The sequence below is a fragment of the Penicillium roqueforti genome (assembly GCF_015533775.1).
Source record: "Penicillium roqueforti strain LCP96 04111 chromosome Unknown scaffold_13, whole genome shotgun sequence".
NCBI lineage: Eukaryota > Fungi > Ascomycota > Eurotiomycetes > Eurotiales > Aspergillaceae > Penicillium > Penicillium roqueforti.
Window position 1 is genome coordinate 272245 of NW_024067577.1, and position 18190 is coordinate 290434.

The window sequence follows — 18190 nt, forward strand, 5'->3', positions numbered from 1 at the left end:
ATCTTCAACAACTCAACCATGTACGACTCCTATCGTCAGTATTTCCATCATGCTCACTTGTATATATGCAAATAGCTAACACTGTTCTAGGTCCCCACCCTCTCCTTGCCCAGGTCCCACTGACCGTTTCACCCTTCATCAACCTCCCCACCTCCGTCACATTACCCTACACGTACAAATCTGTTCCCTCGTCTCTACCCCCGTCAGTGACAATCGATCCAAACAGCCCGGATGGTAAGGCCCGGTATGTCGTCTCCCCAAGCGGTGAGCACGCAGCTCATCCAGACGATGTCCTCGCCGCATGCCACTCCCTCGAACAACATTTGAATCAGGCTCGCGCCAACGCGGAGCAAGCGATCAACACATGGAAAGAGGCTATAAAACAACGCGAGCTAGCGGAAAAGAGACGCCTCGCTCCTGGGTGGCTCGACCGCGAGGAAAAGCTCCTTCAGCCTAGCCGGACCAATACCTCCCCTGACGCAAATGGCGATGCCCCTACAAGCCTTTTGGATAGTTCTTCCCCTGACCAGGGCTCTTCGCAGTTACCGACTATGGTTCCGCACAACGATGGGGAGGAGCTAGATAGGGCGTTCGGTGGTCTAGGTGTGAAATGAGGAAGGATGGTCTTGCAAGAGAGTTAATCCCTCATTGCTCTTTACATCACAGGAGTGCTTGGGAACCGAATTCTCAATGTGGCACAGTGGATCACTCTCTAAAATAATGTCTCTATACACTATGTTTCGGGCGGACTTCCAGCGCTGGGCTCTTCGAAGGCCTTGTCAAACAGTTTATAATCTCCCAAGTCCGCGACATGCGCTTCGCCGTGGTGCTAGCGGGACTTTGACTGTCAGTGCTAAGATTATGTTGTGCTAGAAGAGTCGAGTGGATAGGGTGAATGATTTCACAATTGTTCCTTTGACTAGCTACCTATGGACTATCATCTGGAGGCAGTTATTGCTATGAAAATATGGTATATCATGTATTCAGGATCTGGCAATAATGCTGCATATAAGATTCCTATATGCGAATGATCAAATACAACTGTGTGTTTAACAAAAGTGCTTCTGACGCTGGTTATATATATCTACCAGGTGAGTTCCTATTTCTTGCTTTTTCTTTCTTATGCCGATCATCTTGAATAAGTACTCTTCTTAAGATCTTGCTCGTCACAATAGCATCTATATTAAGATGAACTTGGTATCTGTATCTCGTCTACGCCTTCACGCCCTCGGTTTACTTCCTGCGATAAGGGTGACTTATCTTTATCAGGAGTTACCATAGTAACTGTATACACCGTATATTTGTTAAATTATATAGACAAATTGGCAGAAAGGCTAGTGAGTGTGCTGATCCACGCGGTGTCTGGCAACAATCCCAACTGCGGCTCATAAGCTCGCGGAAAAGCTCCACCCCGCGCGCCGGAAGCTCTTTTTCATTCCATCATCTCGTCATATCATTCAATCAATTTTCTCCCTCTTTACAATTAAACACAGACTCCAACATGGAGGTCATTCGCAGCTCCCCCGAAGCCTCCTCCTTCGTGCCACTGGCTGAACACCAGTCGCGCACCCCGAGCTCCTTCTACTCCGGACCCCCAGTATTGTACTACCACAGCCAGCGCTGCAAGATCGTCATTCTCGAGCGCGAGCTACTCGCCGCCCCAGCACTGAATGCCCTGCGCGGCCAGGAAGCTACCAACAACGCCGCCCTAAGCCATGACCAGCAGGACGGCGACGAGAAGGAGATCGCAATCTCAGGCGTGGATACCTGGGTAACATCCGAGTGAGTTTAGTCTATTAATTTTCCCTCCCATCCGAAAACCAGGACACCAACTGACTAATTCCATCACCCAACAGCAAGTTCCTGCTCTTCTCCCCCGCAGCATCAACGGGCGTGTCGATCCCCTACCCCTCGATCTCCCTGCATGCACTCCAACGCCTACGCGTCCCAGACTCCGATGCCGAAGTCCAGGGCCTGTACATGCAGGTCGCGACGCCGGATGCGGGTGCGCCCTCTGCCGACGACGAAGAGGAATGTCTCACAATGACAGTGGTGCTGCCCGCCGACGCCGCGCTAGCAGAGCCCGTGGAGCGGGAGACGGACACACCCACGCAGCAGCTTTACGACGCTGTCTCGGCGTGCTCCAACCTACACCCGGATCCTCTTGACCAGGGCGACGAGGATGATGGGGATGGGCCTCGGTTCGTTTCGGCGGAGGAGCACGATGGTGTCTTCCAGCTTGGAAATGGTGGTTTGCCTCCGCCTGTTGATGGCAGCTCTGGGTGGATCACTGCGGACAATATGGATCAGTTCTTTGATGCAGATGGGAATTGGATTGCTGCTGGTGAGCCGCCTTCTTTCCCGCTTGGGCCTGGCGCTGGGACTGTTCGGGCTCGGGAGGGCGAGAATGGAGTCGAAGAGAATGGTGTTGAGGATGAGACGAAGTGGCGCAAGACGGATTGATTGTGATCAGACTGTTTTAAGGAAGATATGAGATACCGCAGGATTGGCGTTCAAATTACTTGAGTAGTTACATAGTAGGCTACCAATTCATTTTACTAAGGGTCATTATTCCAAGGATACATTCGTACATAGGGAAGGGTTGGATTGGATTTCTACTAATAATTTCGTCTTTCTTTCATGAATATTAACCTCATAAAACACACACCAAACATAAAGACAGAAGAAAAGGGCAGAACATGAGGCGACAAGCAAAATAAGAAGTAATAGAACAAATAAAAACAGGTAGAAGAAAATGACCCCGAAGCTTTTGCGCCAGTATCAGGTACTGCACAGTAAAAAGAAATCAAAACAAATCAAAAGAAAACTGTCGCTTTCAAAGTCCACAAAAGACAGCAGGATTAATCTATTCCCGTAGGAATCCATCGCCATCGTAAAGGCTAGCAGGTGTGGCAGTTCCAATTCCCAGTCCGAGCCCTTTACCAGTAGGAGTAGTCATGCCTCGGCGGGGAGAAGTAGGAGTGGGGGGTGTATGGTGGCTCGACATGTGAGGCGGTAGTTGTTGGTTGGTTGGCATGGAACGGGGTGCACCGTTCTTGCCACGGGTAGGGGAGGAGTTAGGCGTGCGGAACGACCCAATTGGGGGCTGCATGGGGGTTCGAGGATAGGAGGTGGGCTGGTTAGAATCCTCAAAGATAGTGACGTGGTCTTGGACCATTGAGGACCGGCGGGGGCCGTAGAATGGAGAAGCACCAATAGGACCCAGCCCGTCATCCAGGCGAGATATTGAAGCACGATCTTGGCGGAATGCGCGATCCGGAGAACCGTTGCTCATGCGTTGGTGTGAGTCTGTGGATCTCCGCCAGTCACTACCTTCTGTTCCTGTGATACTCATGACGAAAGGGAGGCGGCTGGGAGAGGCCAAGGGGCTGTCTAGCGTATGATGGGAGGATGCTAAGGAAATGCAAGTTGACTGCCTTCGAGCTGGACTGACGCCGGGTTGGTTCCGAGGCCCCTTTACTGCTGACCGTCGTGGGCTGCCAATGCCAAGAGAGTTTTCGTGGTATGGCTCGGGGAGCTCCCATACAGGGGGCACTCTTTCGGGAGAGGGAGTGTTGGTGAGAGAGGTGCCGTGAGACGAAGGGAGAGATGTGAACAGTTCAGGGAGAGCGCGAGTGTTTGCGAATGGAGACTTATTGGCCATGGAAGATGAAACACGGTTTCTCTTCTTGCAAGGACTGTCATCGTACATTGGACGCTGCGGCTCCTCGACCAGTGGCCCGAGGGAGCCTAGACTGGGCTTGCCATGTCGACTGCCGTACTTGCTGCGCCTTGAAGAGGACAGAGGGGATGCTGCACTTGGTGGCAACGAATGCATGGGTTTTGTTGGGGTGTTGATTGAGATCTCACGGAGATCCAGCTCCTCCATCTTGTCGAAGTCTTCTGGTTCCTCTTCGACAGTGGGAGAAAACGTCGATGACCCAAATGTCATGGGTGGATGGATAGAGATACGGACACAGTTTTGACGTCGGTGACCTTTGCGTTGTGGATTTCCACCCTTGAGTGCAGAGGGAAGATTGCCCTTTAGAGAGAGACTGGTACGCTGCATCGGACTTGGTGGCTTGGTGTTGCCTGGTGATCTCACCTGATGGAACAAAGTCCCGCCCCCGGGTGAGCCAACGTAGAAGGGGTCATTATCCATTTCGAAATTATCGTAGCCGATGCTGTTTCGGAACTGATTGCCGTATGGGACAGAGGATATGTGGGAGCCCGATGATCGCCAGGACGAGACTGAATTTTGATGTCCCAAACGCCCAACCGTCCCAGACCGCAAGGAAGCATGTCTTGAAGGGGGATGAAATGAAGACATAGAGTCAGTCCGACGTGGAGCACCACCAAAACGGTCGATGGAGGCGCCCGAGTGGTGAGTCGTCAAACTTCGTCGAGGTGACGGGCACACAGATTTATGGCGAGGTTCAGTTGTCGAAGAGGAGCGGATAGGGAAGTTGTGCATAGGCGGGATGGAGGTGTTTGTGGCAATAAAGCTCCTCCGGCCATCCTTAACCCCAACGTCGGCAGCACTGAAAGGTACAAACGTGCCAGAGGGCAATACGGGTGAGGTCTGATCGGTGTCAGCCGACCTAGAACCAGTTCTGCCGTCATCCAAAATTGAGCTATTGGTGGTATCCAGACTCATAGAGGAAAGTCTCATCACAGAGTCATTCCTAGCATAGCTGAATCTGTCTGGAGGGTATGCAGTTGGTGGAGGAGGAGGTACCGGGTGACCAGGCATCATCCCGGCAGTTTGACTAGCAATACTTCCCCCGCGAACACGACTAGGAGAATCTTCAATGTTGTTTGAATTCAACATGCCAGACGAGTTACGGTCTTTTGAAACAGGAAATAGACCTGACTGCTCTCGTACTGGAGGGGGTTTCACACCTAGATGGAACCCAGCTTCATCCTCGTTGAGATCTGGCGTTTGTGTTGGGGTTCTTTCTGCTGGCAATTCCAGAATCCCTTCGACCGCCGAAAGTGGGACGTCTTCTTTCGATATTGATATTGATGCTTTAGGTGGTGGGCTCGGAAGATCGTTCGATTCACTCAATGTGGCCAACGAGCTCATGCGTTTGTGAGACAATCGTGATAGGCGCTTGGAACGAGATCGAGAAAGGGAATTGCGGAAAGATCGTGCTTTCTCGGTGACCGGTAAAGAAGATTCCGAGTCATTTTTCAGACGAAGCAAACTTTCTCTCGACGTTAATTGTCCCCATTCCGACGGTTTACCATATGGAAGCTGCCCATGTGCCCTTAAGACGCTTCCCTCTGCCCGGCTCAGTTCAGTCAAGGTATCCACCTGGCAAGATTGCAAGCGACTGCGTGGTCTCTGCGTAAAGCCCACCAGTCGTATTGCATGGCGCTCCTTGCGATACCTGACCCAGACAACAACGCTGACCACTGAAACGGCAATGAAGACGGCCGCACTACAAGCGGCTATCGCAATGACGGCGGGCAGCGCCAGCATGCTCGCCTGCTAAAGTGTAACTGGGCTGATTCCGATGCTGTATGGACACAATAAGGGGGTGTGGTCTTTAGAATTCCTCATCCGTGAATAGAGGATTGGTCGTCAACATGCGATGTCGCGAAGTATCGCTATATCAAAACGGCCACAACGAGGCTTCACAGACTCCTCATGGAACACAACAAAGTCTCACAGGAATAAGAAACAACGAAGTTTACTGGCATTCCATCAAGGGAGCGCCAATTGTTATGGGAACATTGATTCTAGCCGAGGAATGCTAATTCATCACCACCGGGTGCAAAGAATGTTGGCGGCCACACTACCCCCTTCGACCATGTTTCAACATGGACAGCGCCACGAATATAATCATGCCAGTAGGGCATCTGAAGACCAGTATTTGGTGGTGGGAATGTATTTCTAATGCCTCCAACCCTGGTTTATACTTGACAAGAACTTATCGCTCTTCCAAGTACCCTCTTCCTACCTTTTCTTTGACATCTCTGTTCGATGGAATCTAGGGTGCCTTTTCAGACATATTTGTCATAACTACAGAGTAGATAAATGGCTCACGCACCCATGAAAGTGTTCAACCATGACGCGTTCCACTGGTCGCCTTTGACGATATTTACGACCAACCAACAATATCAGTGCGCCCTTGGTCAACGCTATTATTGTTCGGATAAGTGATCTATTTTGATTCCGACCGAGTGGCTTCGGCAGTCCCGGATTATATATATTAATGGTATACCGGTTGGATTGTAGAGTGATCATGCATTGGATAATCACCCCGTGGACAAATGGCCAGGTTCAGTTGGTTCCTACTGATAGCAGAGCTTCGAATCTTCACAGTTTCCAATCATTGCCAGAAAAGCTAGTTCAAGCATCTGTACTCCGTACTCCTGTCCGCGATCGGGAGTCGGAATGGAGGACCTCGGCATCTTGGCCATTCCCCAGAAGAAGGGTCAAGTCAGTAATATTTAAGAGATTGATCTTCTATAGCTGGAACGATATGTTTCGATGCGATTCCAATTGTATATCTCTAGGGGAAGTGCAGAGTGGAGATCCCACGTCGCATTTCCCCGCCGGATATGCCCAGGTGGGAATAGCCTCTCCAATCTTTAATAGACCTGACCGTGTTGAACAGGTCTACCTAACAGGTCTACCTAACAGCAGAGAGTTATGATAGATCCCATTATATCCTGTCAAATGACGACTCTGAATAGTGTCATTATCCACTATGTACAGGAACTAGCGCCATTGAGGCACAATGCGAGGATCCCCACCAAGGTCTATACATAGTAGTGAATAGCCCCGCCAGCACGTCGCTCACCGTGTATCAGTTAGGGATTCCTTGATTTGCCCCTCACAGGCTCTCTATTTAAGTGCTCCCCCGAGCTTGCTATTTTCCCCTTCCCTTTTCTCATCTTCTCTCTATCTACTCTTCGTTTGCTACAATGGCTGCTAACCCTGTGACTAAAAATGGACTCTTTGTCCACAACAATACCACTGCTCCTGAGCATTCCAACCTCATGGGCATGTTCTCTCTCAAGGGAAAGACTGCCATTGTTACCGGTGCTGGCGCTGGTATCGGTCTAGCCGTTGCTCAGGGTCTGGCCGAGGCCGGTGCAAATGTGGCCCTGTGGTATAATAGCAACCCTAAGTGCATTGAAAGGGCTGCCGAGATCGCCGAGCAGTACGGTGTTCAGAGTGCGTAGAATTTCCGCAATGTGATTGGTTTTATATCATTCTAACAAGATTTATTTTGCAGCCAAGGCTTATCAGGTTCAGGTTACCGACGCAAAGGCTGTCGAGAACGCCGTGAACGACGTTGTCAAAGAATTCAATGGCCGTCTCGACGTTTTTATTGCTAACGCCGGTATTCCATGGACTCAGGGCCCCATGGTCGACGGTCCCCTCACCCACTACCGCGATGTAATCTCCACTGATCTCGACGGTACTTTTTACTGTGCCAGGGCCGCCGCTGAGCACTGGCGCCGCCAGAAGGAAGAAGGAACCGATGCCAACGGTAACAAACTCACCAACTTCACATACGGCAGCTTCGTTGCTACTGCCTCTATGAGCGGTCATATCGTCAACTTCCCCCAGATGCAGGCTGCCTATAATGCCGCTAAGGTTGCGGTCATTCATCTTTGTAAGTTGTTATTCAGACTAGATGGGCTCCGTCGCTCTACTAACGCCTTTCCAGGCAAGTCTCTTGCTGTCGAATGGGTCCGCTTTGCTCGCGCCAACTCCGTATCCCCCGGTTACATTGCGACTGAGATCTCCAACTTTGTGGCTGAAGACACCAAGAATATCTGGCGCGATAAGATCCCGATGGGCCGTGAAGGCCAAGCCCAGGAACTGAAGGGTGCCTACCTCTACCTTGCCTCCGATGCTTCCAGCTACACCACCGGTGCCGATATCATCGTTGACGGGGGCTACTGCGCACCTTAAACCCGAATTAAAAGCAGGGTCTTTCGTATGAAGCATGAATTTTGGACAGCGATTTGATTTGAATGTGATGATAGACGAACGTAACGATGAACAGTTTAGATGGACGAGTCTGAATCAAAATATTTTATTTGCAACATCCCCCTCATCATGTCTAGAATGACTCGCCCGGTAAAATGGTGCCAGCGATGCCAGATCCCGACGGATGCATTTTCCCATCACCGGCACGACCAGTCCATTTCTGCTTGTGCGCGATTGCCGAGCCAATGACGCTATGAGACTATGCCGTCCTTGTGGGAATAATGGCTCAATCCCTGCATGGCGTTGATTAACCCCACCAATGTCATCTGGAATGCGCTCTACCCCCGCGTGACAGCGCTCATACAACATAGACCGATATGACCCTGTCGGTTGCTCTGATCAAAACACCTACGAGCTACGAAATAAACAGCAACATGAATGTAACTATCACCAGGGGTAAAATAACTCTTCTTTCTTAAACATCAACTTCAATTACGACACAGGAAAGTAGTATCATCGCTCCGCTCATCATGCGCTCGGACATTCCGCCAAGCCTTTGGATGCTGTACGGAGTATCTGTCCTGCAAAGCCTCATATGCTCACTAGCCCCTTATTCGTCAAGCTCGGGAGTAACATAGGCGAAGATTCCCTGGGATGTCCACTCGACAACCTCATCCAACCAAACCACCGGTCCCCCTTGTTCCGGGTGCTCAACGTTAAAATAGGGACGTTCGACTTGGAATTCCCAGATGGGGATATCGTCGACTGGGTAGTGTTCGTCATCGGAGTCGGACCAGTCAGAGCCATACTCATCGGAGTCATACTCTTCGGAGCCATAATCGTCGACAGACCCGGGGGGTGGACTGACCGTGGAGAACTGGGCTCTATCCGCAAAGTTGGGGTGCTGCGGACGGTTTGAGTCTCTCAAATTGGGACTGCCACTTCCAATGTCGTCATCGCTTTCTGCGATTCTATTGGCTGTGTCAAGAACATTGTTTTCGCCGGGTCGATGATGGTTGCGTGCTGGAGTCGCCAGGTGAGGATGTTGTTCGTCTTCATCGTTGGGATCGGGGTTGATTGGCTCGTACTCTGCCAAAGGTATGCGGTCTTGGTCTTGATTGACATGATTACGGTTGAAGAGATTGCGTGCAATAAATTGGTACACAGGGAGGATGATGCGACGATGGCAGGCACCTAGGTGCTGCATGATCGAAGCATTGTAGACGGCAACGACGAACAGGAATGAGAGTGTCAGGCAAATCGCCGGAAAGGCAAGAGAAGCCTCTGCCATGATGACTTTGTTGATTGCAGATGTCCGTAGAGCCGAACAGACGATATGGAAGATGAAAAATGCATATGGATTTGGGGAGGAAAAAGGGAAGAAGCACCGCGCGACGAAGGTCATCAAAATCGACATCTAACAACTACTGTGAATTGATGAACAATAGGCTGATGGGATTTTCAAACTGCCAGAGAATATCTAGATATATTCAATAACAAGATTTAACTATTTTCATTAGTTGCATCTACTCTTGCATCTGCTTATCTATACAAAGTGATATCAATAAGCAATAAGATGGCAAATCCTTATACTCGATCACTGACATCAACATATAGGTATCCAAGTTACATTGCAAAAGTATCATAGAGCAAACTTCTAGTTTCACAAGTATTACTTGACCCGATGATCTCCTAGAGTCACAATATTCATTCACGATACTCAGTCACGCCGCAGCTTAATTGGCGACTTTCCCATATGACCTTGCACGCCCACACGTCATAAGCAAATCTTGCTTATGAATCATATAGGAAAGCCAGCTCGACATTTCCTATATTTAGATTGGTGCTACAGCTCTCCTATCAACGTTAGCTCAAGCATAGGATACATATCTAGGTATCTCATTGTGCAGTGAGACTTTCACCATTCATTGTTTACTACTCTACTTTCTTTCTTTGGCTCAAATCGATGGGCTTGAAACTAAGCATCTTTGTTTATCCTGATTTAAATTAGAATCATGGAATCCATTGTTTCCTCTCTTCCTTTGTCCATGACGTTGACACAAAGGCCTTTCATGCATTGTATAAGTGCATGCCAAACTGCATCATCCTTCCCTCCCATCTTTTCCACCTCTCAATCAGATCACAAATTTCTACATATACATTACTCCAATCATCCCGTTGACCTTACTAGGTGTGTTCTCATACAGCCATCTACAATGGGAATTCCAACACGAGGAGATAAGAACCGAATTGTTAAGCGCAAGTTCACACCAAGAAAAACCTGGACAGAAGCTGTTAAGGAAAATATTGTACAGTTCTTCATTTCCAAGCCACTCATATACGGTCCATTTGCTGATAAGTCCAAGTCGCCGCAAAGTGCCGCTCTACAGGATGCGCTCCAATGCACTCAATGCCGAGATCTGCATATTATTCCATATATGATGAGTGCGGATATTGCTGCAGGCTCGTATATCATATCGGAATACCCACCTTTCTTCGCCAGCAAAATTGCATCGGATGATTGTATATCTCCCCTGGACACAAACATGGCAGCCCACCAAAATAACGATGAGACATTTTGGGAAGACATTACCCCAACCCAGCAACAGCGCTACTACGACAAGATCGATACCATTCTCAAGAAGGCAGAGGCCGAGTCAGGCAAGCCAATAGATGAAGCCACCGTTCTTTTCGCCCACTACCAAGTGGACTTCCACATCCGCCAACACTACCTTGCCCCCCGAAGTATTCTGAATTTATGCCGCTCAAAGGATGATATTCGAGCGCTGACCCACTGGCAATGGAAGAGCGCTGTATCAGATAAAACAGCCTTTGCAGGATGCCCCGACTGGGGCGTGGGATGGGTGCATGAGCCGAGCAATTCTATAGGCCAGCAGATTGCAGCTTGGCGTATGGGGGAACGAAGGCGAGAGAAACATCTCGCGGAAGTGCAGGCCCGGTGGGCTGAGATCAGAGATGAGCGACAGAAACAGAGGACGAGGACAATAAATATTTTGTTCCAGGGCGCGCATGTTAGGACTTACAAGTATGAGCCATGTGGACCGTGTCTGACGGAGGAAAAGATTGTGGACATTACAAGGGAAAGGGGTGAGCATTATGAAGCCTTTTGGAAGTTATATGACGAGTGAGGGACTCATTGAATGCTATTATATACGTATTGGGTTGTTTGTTTAAAGAAAATACAAAATCCTTTGTTCCTCCTCAGTGGCGTCTTTCCAAGGGTCTTTTTTAGATGGATGTTGAAGCCTTTTCTGGGTAATTTTCTGACCTTTCAATTCGTACAATAACGGCCAGAGAGGAATCTGAAGTCGTTTTGGATATTTGTTAAGTATGTTTATTTTGTCTCTTTCAAGTCGAACTAAGCAAGTGGCGTTCTACCAAGCAAAAAACAAACAAACAAATAGAAAATCTATCTGAAAGACAAGGAAGGCAGTTTGAAGCGCACTCGCCCACAATCCAGGGAACGGGCGTCTCCATGCCAATGTTGTTGACCGTCTCTAGAGCAGACATACCCACCAACTGCCTCACTTAGCCTATATCTGAGGAACATTTTCACTGGCGCTGTTTCCTCGTCCGTGAAACTCCAAAGCTGCGAGTATTGTAAGACTATCTCCTGACCGTCATCCGAGGCTTGAATAATCCTCCCTAGCTTTTCGCCCATGAAGGACGAGACTAGAACCTATACAAATGTTAGTTATCATCAAACTGCAGAGTCCGTGAACACCCACAGGATGAAACTGGCATTCGATGAATGGTCTATGATTCACTCGACGGATGAAGGTGGAAACGATGGCTTTCAACTCGTGTATAGTGATTCCCCGATTTGTATTGGTGGGACGAACATTAGAGATACATGTCATGACCAGATGTGGCTTGCGAGGGCGATCAATGTATCGATATTGATTCATCACTCGCCACCATTTTCGAAGCGGGTCGTTTAGACTGTTCACGAAAGGAGGATCGCCATTTTTTTAATGTGGGCTATGAGTTGTCAGTTTCATCTTGAAGTGTAGAAGCATATGGAATTGCTTGCAGCCTACTTACCTCCAATGTTCCTGCTTTCTGGGAGGTTCAAGAATGAAGAAACGGGATGGCCCTTACCTTGGTATTGTCATATGGCAGTCAATGATCTTCTCTGTCTGCCTGGCTTGGGCCAACGCATCATTCACCATTTCATACCTATTAATGTCATACCGATGCAGATTCGCAAATGTTGGAGCAACTTCAGGTGAGTAGTCAATGTCAGAATCATTCATGATATCTTGTACGCTAGGAATAGGAGACAGTCTCAGAAATTCTTCCTGTTCCTGCACGTCAGGCCGGGGAGGATAGAGTTGAAGGAGTCTATCAGGGTGAGGCTGAAAGAAGGACGGGCTAAATTGAAAAGTTCCGCATTTATCTGGATCTAAGAGCACTTCAAATGCTTGGATGCCAAGCGCATAAAGGTATTCAGGAGAAGGGAAGTCAGGCTCAAAGTATTCAATGCACCGAAATAAAGACCTGAGAAATTTATGAGGCTGAGGCTGTGCTTCGGCCATGTTGACGAAGTGGAGTGAGGTGTTTAAAGAAGTAATGGACCGAAGGAATGATGAGAGAATGGGCGGCGTAACATTTTAGAAACCCTGGAACTTACGGTAGAAGGTCTTCCAATGTTGAATGTTAAGGGGATTGTACCGCCGACCCCCCCTTGGCCGTTCCGATCCCCTTTGGCCAATTCGACCATCAGCTATTTCTGCCATTTCTTGAATTTTCTGCAGGTTTGAATTCTTGTTTATATAGTAAAAGATGTACCTTTCTACTCACGATTTTATACTTCTTTCTTCAATTTGAATGCCTAAGGTCTACAAGCTGTATGTTGAAGGCCTTGAAATATAAGAAGTCACTCTTAACTTACTGTGATGCGTCACGTCACGTGGTACATCCCTTGTATATCACGTGCAAAGAGAGAAGAATAACTAAGATATAGAGAAGAAGTAAGTAGGAAGTGTTACGAGCCAATTCGATTCAGAAGAAAAGAGTGCAATTCAGACCAAATTCTAAGTACGAAGAAGAAAGGGAAAAAGAGAAACTATCTGAGTGCGCGTTCTTCCCTTCTTATACCCTTGCGTTTGTCTTCGCTTAATTTCGTCCGACCACTTAGGAAGGTACAAGGACATAGTCGTTCCTTCCTCGTTTGGCAAGTACGAAAACGTGACCGTTCCTGCCTCGTTTGGCAAGTACGATCCTTCCCAGATCGTCACAGGAAGTAGCCTAAGTATATAGTCGACCCTTTGCAAACCTTGCAAACTTTGAGCCTTCTCGCTTAGCAATCTAGCAAATATACAAACAGCAATAAGTCAGTAAATATGCAAATCGTCGGAAAAGCGGCCAGGAAGACGGTGGACGTTTATAGTAGGCGGTCAGTCTATGTACGAATTATCAGGCAGGTTGGATTGGCCAAAGGGGGGTCGGAACGGCCAAGGGGGGGGGGGGGGCCGAGGTAACAACCAAATTAATTTTTTGCCTGATTAAATATGGTGGCCCTGGGGTTAAACATGGTTGCTGCGCGCGCCCCCCCCCCCCCCCCCCCCCCCCCCCCCCCCCCCCCCCCCCCCCCCCCCCCCCCCCCCCCCCCCCCCCCCCCCCGCCCCCCTCGATGGTACAATCCTATGTCTATTTTGTCCTGATTAATATGGTGGGCCAGGGCGTTCAACATGGTTGAGGGAGCTCTGGGAAACCCGGAATCCTCAAATAGTGGCCTTGTTTTTCGAGCAGGGAGAAAATCTCGGAGCCTTCATGTCAGGTAGAATCCTAGAGGAGAGAAGATAGACCATGCACCACTCACGGAATGAAAGGGAGTTTTCAAGATGCTGTTACATTAGGATATAAGGACTCTCGTCTTGTCTGCTAGGATTGACTGCCCATCGTGCATATCCCTCTTCGGTATCTATATTTCTGTCTCTACGGTCAGGAAGTGCGTCAGGCCGTTCCTGCCCCGTTTGGCAAGTACGATCCTTCCCAGATCGTCACAAGGGCCACCAGAAGCCGGGCCATCAGCCGTCTGGTCTAATTAACGATTAACACTTCCATTGACATGGTCACACAACGATAGGTGCAATGCAGCAATAAGCAGAATTATGTAACAGGCTCATAACAGACAGGCTTTTACGCAGACAGGCTTTCACGCAGGCAGGCTTCGACATAAAGAGCTCGGGCATAGTGGGCGTCCACTCTGGAGGTGGAGGCATAATAATGCAATGTACTGAAGGGAGAGATGGAGGATGCGGCTTACCGATCGAGCGGGTGGGCGCAGGGCCTAATATATAGTAATTAGTATTAGCTCCTGATAGGTGAATCTGACCAAGTCTTTTGCTCAAGGACCAACTCACCCTCTTTGCTAGAGCCTCTGCCTCCTGCTGGAGGTCTTTGGTAGTGGCGGGGGCAGAGCCTGGTTGAGACTAATGAGCATATGGTCCAATTGCCCTTTTCGAGCTCGTCACGGCTGGCCTCTTGGGCCTGGCGCTTGTTCTGTACCAACGAAGCCCCAAATCAATATGATTCATTGGATAGCAGTCAGGAATAATTTTACTGGGCGCACGGGAGGCCCGAGCTGGAATGCCCGGCGAAGGCAGACGCCCACCAGGCATACACCCATACTGGCAAGCCAGTAACAATTCTCCACAGTATGATCACTGCGACGGCAGTGTGTACAGAACAGCTAGATCATATATTACCGCATATTCCAACGATACATCAATACGTGCATTGTATTTGGAGCTGGGATGAGGAGAGGTAATTGTTCAACACTTACTAGAGGAGGAGGATGGAGGGGCATTCGCCATGCTAGCGAATGAGCGTAGGACCAGATGTTGTTTTCTTTTTTAAGAAAACACTGGGAGCGACCGAAAAAAAAAAAAAAACCTTGCAGAAACAGAGTAGAGGGAAGATTACAAGGATAGGTTGGTTTGTTGGGTGTCCCTGCTTTTATATGCCAAGGACTTCACTATGAGTGGGAACGACAGGTCAATTTCTAAGATGATGAGACCTCTATGTCTACCTATATAAGAAGCTTGTCGATTTCGCCAAGACTCCTGGCATTGATCTATGTTTATACAGGAACTCAGTGGCAGTAATTTAAAGAAAAGCTACATTCTAGTCAGCGTAGAATAGCATCAAGTCATCGCGAGTGTCAACCAAGCAATAACAAAATAGATATTTCAAGGATTATTTGTTATAATGACTTTCCATAGAAGGTATGCCGACCTCTCCAAGTGAGCCTACAACATATATGCTCACGTGCAGTATAATCTTGCCACATGGAAGACCTAATTTAGACTAGCAACGGCTGAGACGAAAGCAGCCCGAGTCCAACCCGGGGTTGATCTGCTATGAGGCATTATTGGTCTGCAGTGCATGGTATTCGGGAAGTCAAAGAGGATTTGACAATTGAATTCGCCCAAATGCTCCTGCTTTACTGGCCCTTACCTACTTCTCCCATTCCCCATACTTTCGCCATTTCTTTCAACCAACGGCCCATAACGACGATCAATCTTCGGTGTGGTGACATTGGTCCAAAGGATTTCAGGCCTAGAACATCACCATGCTTAGGCCCTCTCACCATGCTGCGTTCCCCGCGAAAAATACCAGACGGACCCGAGATCTTCTCATTCAGTTACCTCTTTAGGACCAATCCCCAAACTCGAGCAACCTTACCCCACCAAATCCAGAGATTGATGCGGGCGAACAACGAAAGTAATGTGTTCCAAGGCTCATGAACTTTTGATACCGTGGGAAAAGGAGGGGAAAACACGCCAGGTACAGATCTTCCGGTTGTGGCTGGCCCCTCTTGGCTCATTACAAGGGTATCATTTGTGATCCATTCGGAACGCTCACAAGGCTCCGGTCTTGGGGAGGTCACAAGCAATTACAAAGCCCGTGTACTAGGTATTGTAGTACTATCCAACATATAGGAACCCTTGGAATTCTCCATATATCCTCGATGATTGGCACAATGTCCTCCCACAAGCCCCCGGTTTTTTTTTGAGAGGCGCTGCGCCACCAATGAAACCCAAACCATGACTAATCCTTGCCATTTCGTCACTCTCATCCACGGGGTGGACTGCGTGAAACCTGACCTGAGAGACGCAGATCGGGATTTGTGACGTGGGGATTCAAGATTCTGCACGGCGAACAAGGGGGTATAAAGGGGCCTTTGCTAGCTACAAGATTGACGGGATCTTCCAGGTACATTCGGGTCCGACTAAAGAGGCAGTCCGTGTCCGTGGTCTCCTGGTCGTCTGATCAGATGGAAAGACACATGTGTTTCGGTTCAAATGTACCCTTTATGTATATACAATCTGTGTATACGGAGTACCACACATCATTATTATCCCCATTCTCCTTTGACCGGGAAGCCGTAACATATGACGTAACGCCGCCGACCTATTAGGGTTTCCCCGAATCACCGGCCCGTGAAGGAGAAGGGGATTCCATACAAATATTATACCGATGGAAATTGATAATAGAAACCAAATCCAAGTGCTTTATATGTCCCAAGGTCACTAAGATATATGTAATGAACGATAATGACGAAGAAAAAAACTTCCCCCTCAAAACGAGGGGAACGACATCCACTGACCCACCGCTGCGGATGAGAAAGTGGGTTGAGCCTTTGGGAATTTATAACGTCGTCAGGTCCTAAACCTGTTACCCAATCCCTGCTCCTCTTTCTCTCTTCCTTTTTGATCTTCCCCTCCATCTTCAAATCTTACCTATCTTATAACCCCCCCACCCCCTACTACCTCCATTTTGAATAACCTGAATAATTATGTCCACCAAGGTTTTGCTCGTTGGAGCAGCGGGTGAAACCGGAGGCTCTATCGCCAACGGGCTGTTGGATACCGGTAACTTTGTAAGCTCAGCTTCCAGGGCTGTCAATTGACCCCAGACTAATTGTTTTATTTTTCGCTGAACAGGAGGTCATCGCTCTTGTTCGCCCTATCTCGGCCCAAAAGCCAGCTATCACGCGCCTCCAGGACCGCGGATGCCAGATTAGAAAATGCGACTTGAAGGCCCCAGAGGAGCAGCTCATCGAGGCCTTGGCTGGTATTGATGTGGTGATCAGCTGCGTCGGTCCTGCCGAACAACAGGATCAGATTCCTCTCGCCAAAGCAGCTAAAAAGACCGGTGTGAAGCGATTCGTGCCATGTGGTTTCATCACCGTTTGCCCACCGGGCGGTATCATGTGGTTGCGTGATGAGGTATGAGGAATGTGCCACGGTACTTTGGGTCAGTGGACTGACCAGGCTTTTACTACGCATAGAAAGAAATCGTCTACAACCAGATCCGCCAGTTATGGCTTCCCTACACCGTCGTTGACGTCGGCTGGTGGTACCAGCTCGCCTACCCCCGCCTCCCCTCCGGGCGCGTCGACTACGCCATGACATCCGGCAACGATGAGATTATTGGTGATGGCAACATGCCCACAGCACTGACCGATTTGCGAGACATCGGTCGCTACATGGCGATGATCATTTCCGACCCCCGCACTTTGAACAAGAAGATCCTCGCCTACAACTTGGTATCCTCGCAAAATAAGATCTACGAGCTCATGGAGGAACTGAGCGAGGAGAAGATCGACCGAAACTACGTAAGTCGCACAGACGCTCGGCTCCGAATCAAGTCAATGTGGCTAACCGATTTTTTCTTTTTCCGGAGCACAGGTTCCCGAAGAAACCATCTGCAGCAGAGTCGTGGCAGCCCGACAAGCCAGTGAAACCTATCCCTTCGACCCAATCAAGTTCATTCCGCGATACCTGGCTGAATATCAACTGTCGTGGGGAATCCGCGGCGACAACAACCCCGAGTACGCCAAGTATCTCGGCTACCACACCACACAGGACCTGTACCCCGATTTCCAACCGACAGATTTCCGCGAGTATCTTGAGTCCGTCATTCGTGGCTCGGCTAAGGGAGTCTACACCGATCGTGTGATCTCACGGAAGCACCAACGACACTTCCCGCGTACCGAGTCCAGCGATTCCCTCTACACGCGCATATTCCCTCGCACGGAGTCGAGCGACTCGCTCATGTCGCGATGAATTTATGAATAGGAACCATTTTTACGTATCTTGCGTTACCTCTCCACCTCACCCAGGGACTGTTCCAGACAAACGCCGGCCCGGAACCGCTGCCATTGGGGAATATTTGACAAGACTTTTATGACCTCTCTCTTCT

The 18190-nt window shown here is 49.1% G+C and overlaps 8 protein-coding genes across 8 annotated transcripts; 5 read left to right on the plus strand and 3 right to left on the minus strand.

Annotated features, from left to right (window-relative positions):
- Window positions 1-18: 18 nt before the first annotated feature.
- Window positions 19-614, plus strand: LCP9604111_5495 (uncharacterized protein; the record flags this gene model as incomplete). Its single annotated transcript, XM_039073311.1, has 2 exons — window positions 19-34; window positions 91-614. The coding sequence occupies 2 exons, from the start codon at window positions 19-21 to the stop codon at window positions 612-614; spliced, it is 540 nt and encodes a 179-aa protein (XP_038928457.1).
- Window positions 615-1501: 887 nt separating this feature from the next.
- Window positions 1502-2463, plus strand: LCP9604111_5496 (Voldacs domain-containing protein; the record flags this gene model as incomplete). The annotated part of the gene is made up of 2 exons (XM_039073312.1): window positions 1502-1782; window positions 1857-2463. The coding sequence occupies 2 exons, from the start codon at window positions 1502-1504 to the stop codon at window positions 2461-2463; spliced, it is 888 nt and encodes a 295-aa protein (XP_038928458.1).
- A 403-nt stretch (window positions 2464-2866) lies between these two features.
- Window positions 2867-5485, minus strand: LCP9604111_5497 (uncharacterized protein; the record flags this gene model as incomplete). Its single annotated transcript, XM_039073313.1, has 1 exon — window positions 2867-5485. One exon carries the CDS (start codon window positions 5483-5485, stop codon window positions 2867-2869), a length of 2619 nt encoding a protein of 872 aa, XP_038928459.1.
- A 1451-nt stretch (window positions 5486-6936) lies between these two features.
- LCP9604111_5498 (putative carbonyl reductase) lies at window positions 6937-7936 on the plus strand (the record flags this gene model as incomplete). Its single annotated transcript, XM_039073314.1, has 3 exons — window positions 6937-7189; window positions 7251-7634; window positions 7689-7936. 3 exons carry the CDS (start codon window positions 6937-6939, stop codon window positions 7934-7936), a joined length of 885 nt encoding a protein of 294 aa, XP_038928460.1.
- A 628-nt stretch (window positions 7937-8564) lies between these two features.
- Window positions 8565-9245, minus strand: LCP9604111_5499 (uncharacterized protein; the record flags this gene model as incomplete). The annotated part of the gene is made up of 1 exon (XM_039073315.1): window positions 8565-9245. One exon carries the CDS (start codon window positions 9243-9245, stop codon window positions 8565-8567), a length of 681 nt encoding a protein of 226 aa, XP_038928461.1.
- A 925-nt stretch (window positions 9246-10170) lies between these two features.
- On the plus strand, window positions 10171-11103 carry LCP9604111_5500 (uncharacterized protein; the record flags this gene model as incomplete). Its single annotated transcript, XM_039073318.1, has 2 exons — window positions 10171-10263; window positions 10321-11103. 2 exons carry the CDS (start codon window positions 10171-10173, stop codon window positions 11101-11103), a joined length of 876 nt encoding a protein of 291 aa, XP_038928462.1.
- An 818-nt stretch (window positions 11104-11921) lies between these two features.
- On the minus strand, window positions 11922-14609 carry LCP9604111_5501 (uncharacterized protein; the record flags this gene model as incomplete). The annotated part of the gene is made up of 7 exons (XM_039073319.1): window positions 11922-11956; window positions 12020-12030; window positions 12077-12244; window positions 13254-13285; window positions 14247-14270; window positions 14344-14412; window positions 14553-14609. The coding sequence occupies 7 exons, from the start codon at window positions 14607-14609 to the stop codon at window positions 11922-11924; spliced, it is 396 nt and encodes a 131-aa protein (XP_038928463.1).
- A 2172-nt stretch (window positions 14610-16781) lies between these two features.
- LCP9604111_5502 (aromatic alcohol reductase) lies at window positions 16782-18054 on the plus strand (the record flags this gene model as incomplete). Its single annotated transcript, XM_039073320.1, has 4 exons — window positions 16782-16865; window positions 16930-17214; window positions 17277-17603; window positions 17677-18054. The coding sequence occupies 4 exons, from the start codon at window positions 16782-16784 to the stop codon at window positions 18052-18054; spliced, it is 1074 nt and encodes a 357-aa protein (XP_038928464.1).
- Between the last annotated feature and the right edge of the window lie 136 nt (window positions 18055-18190).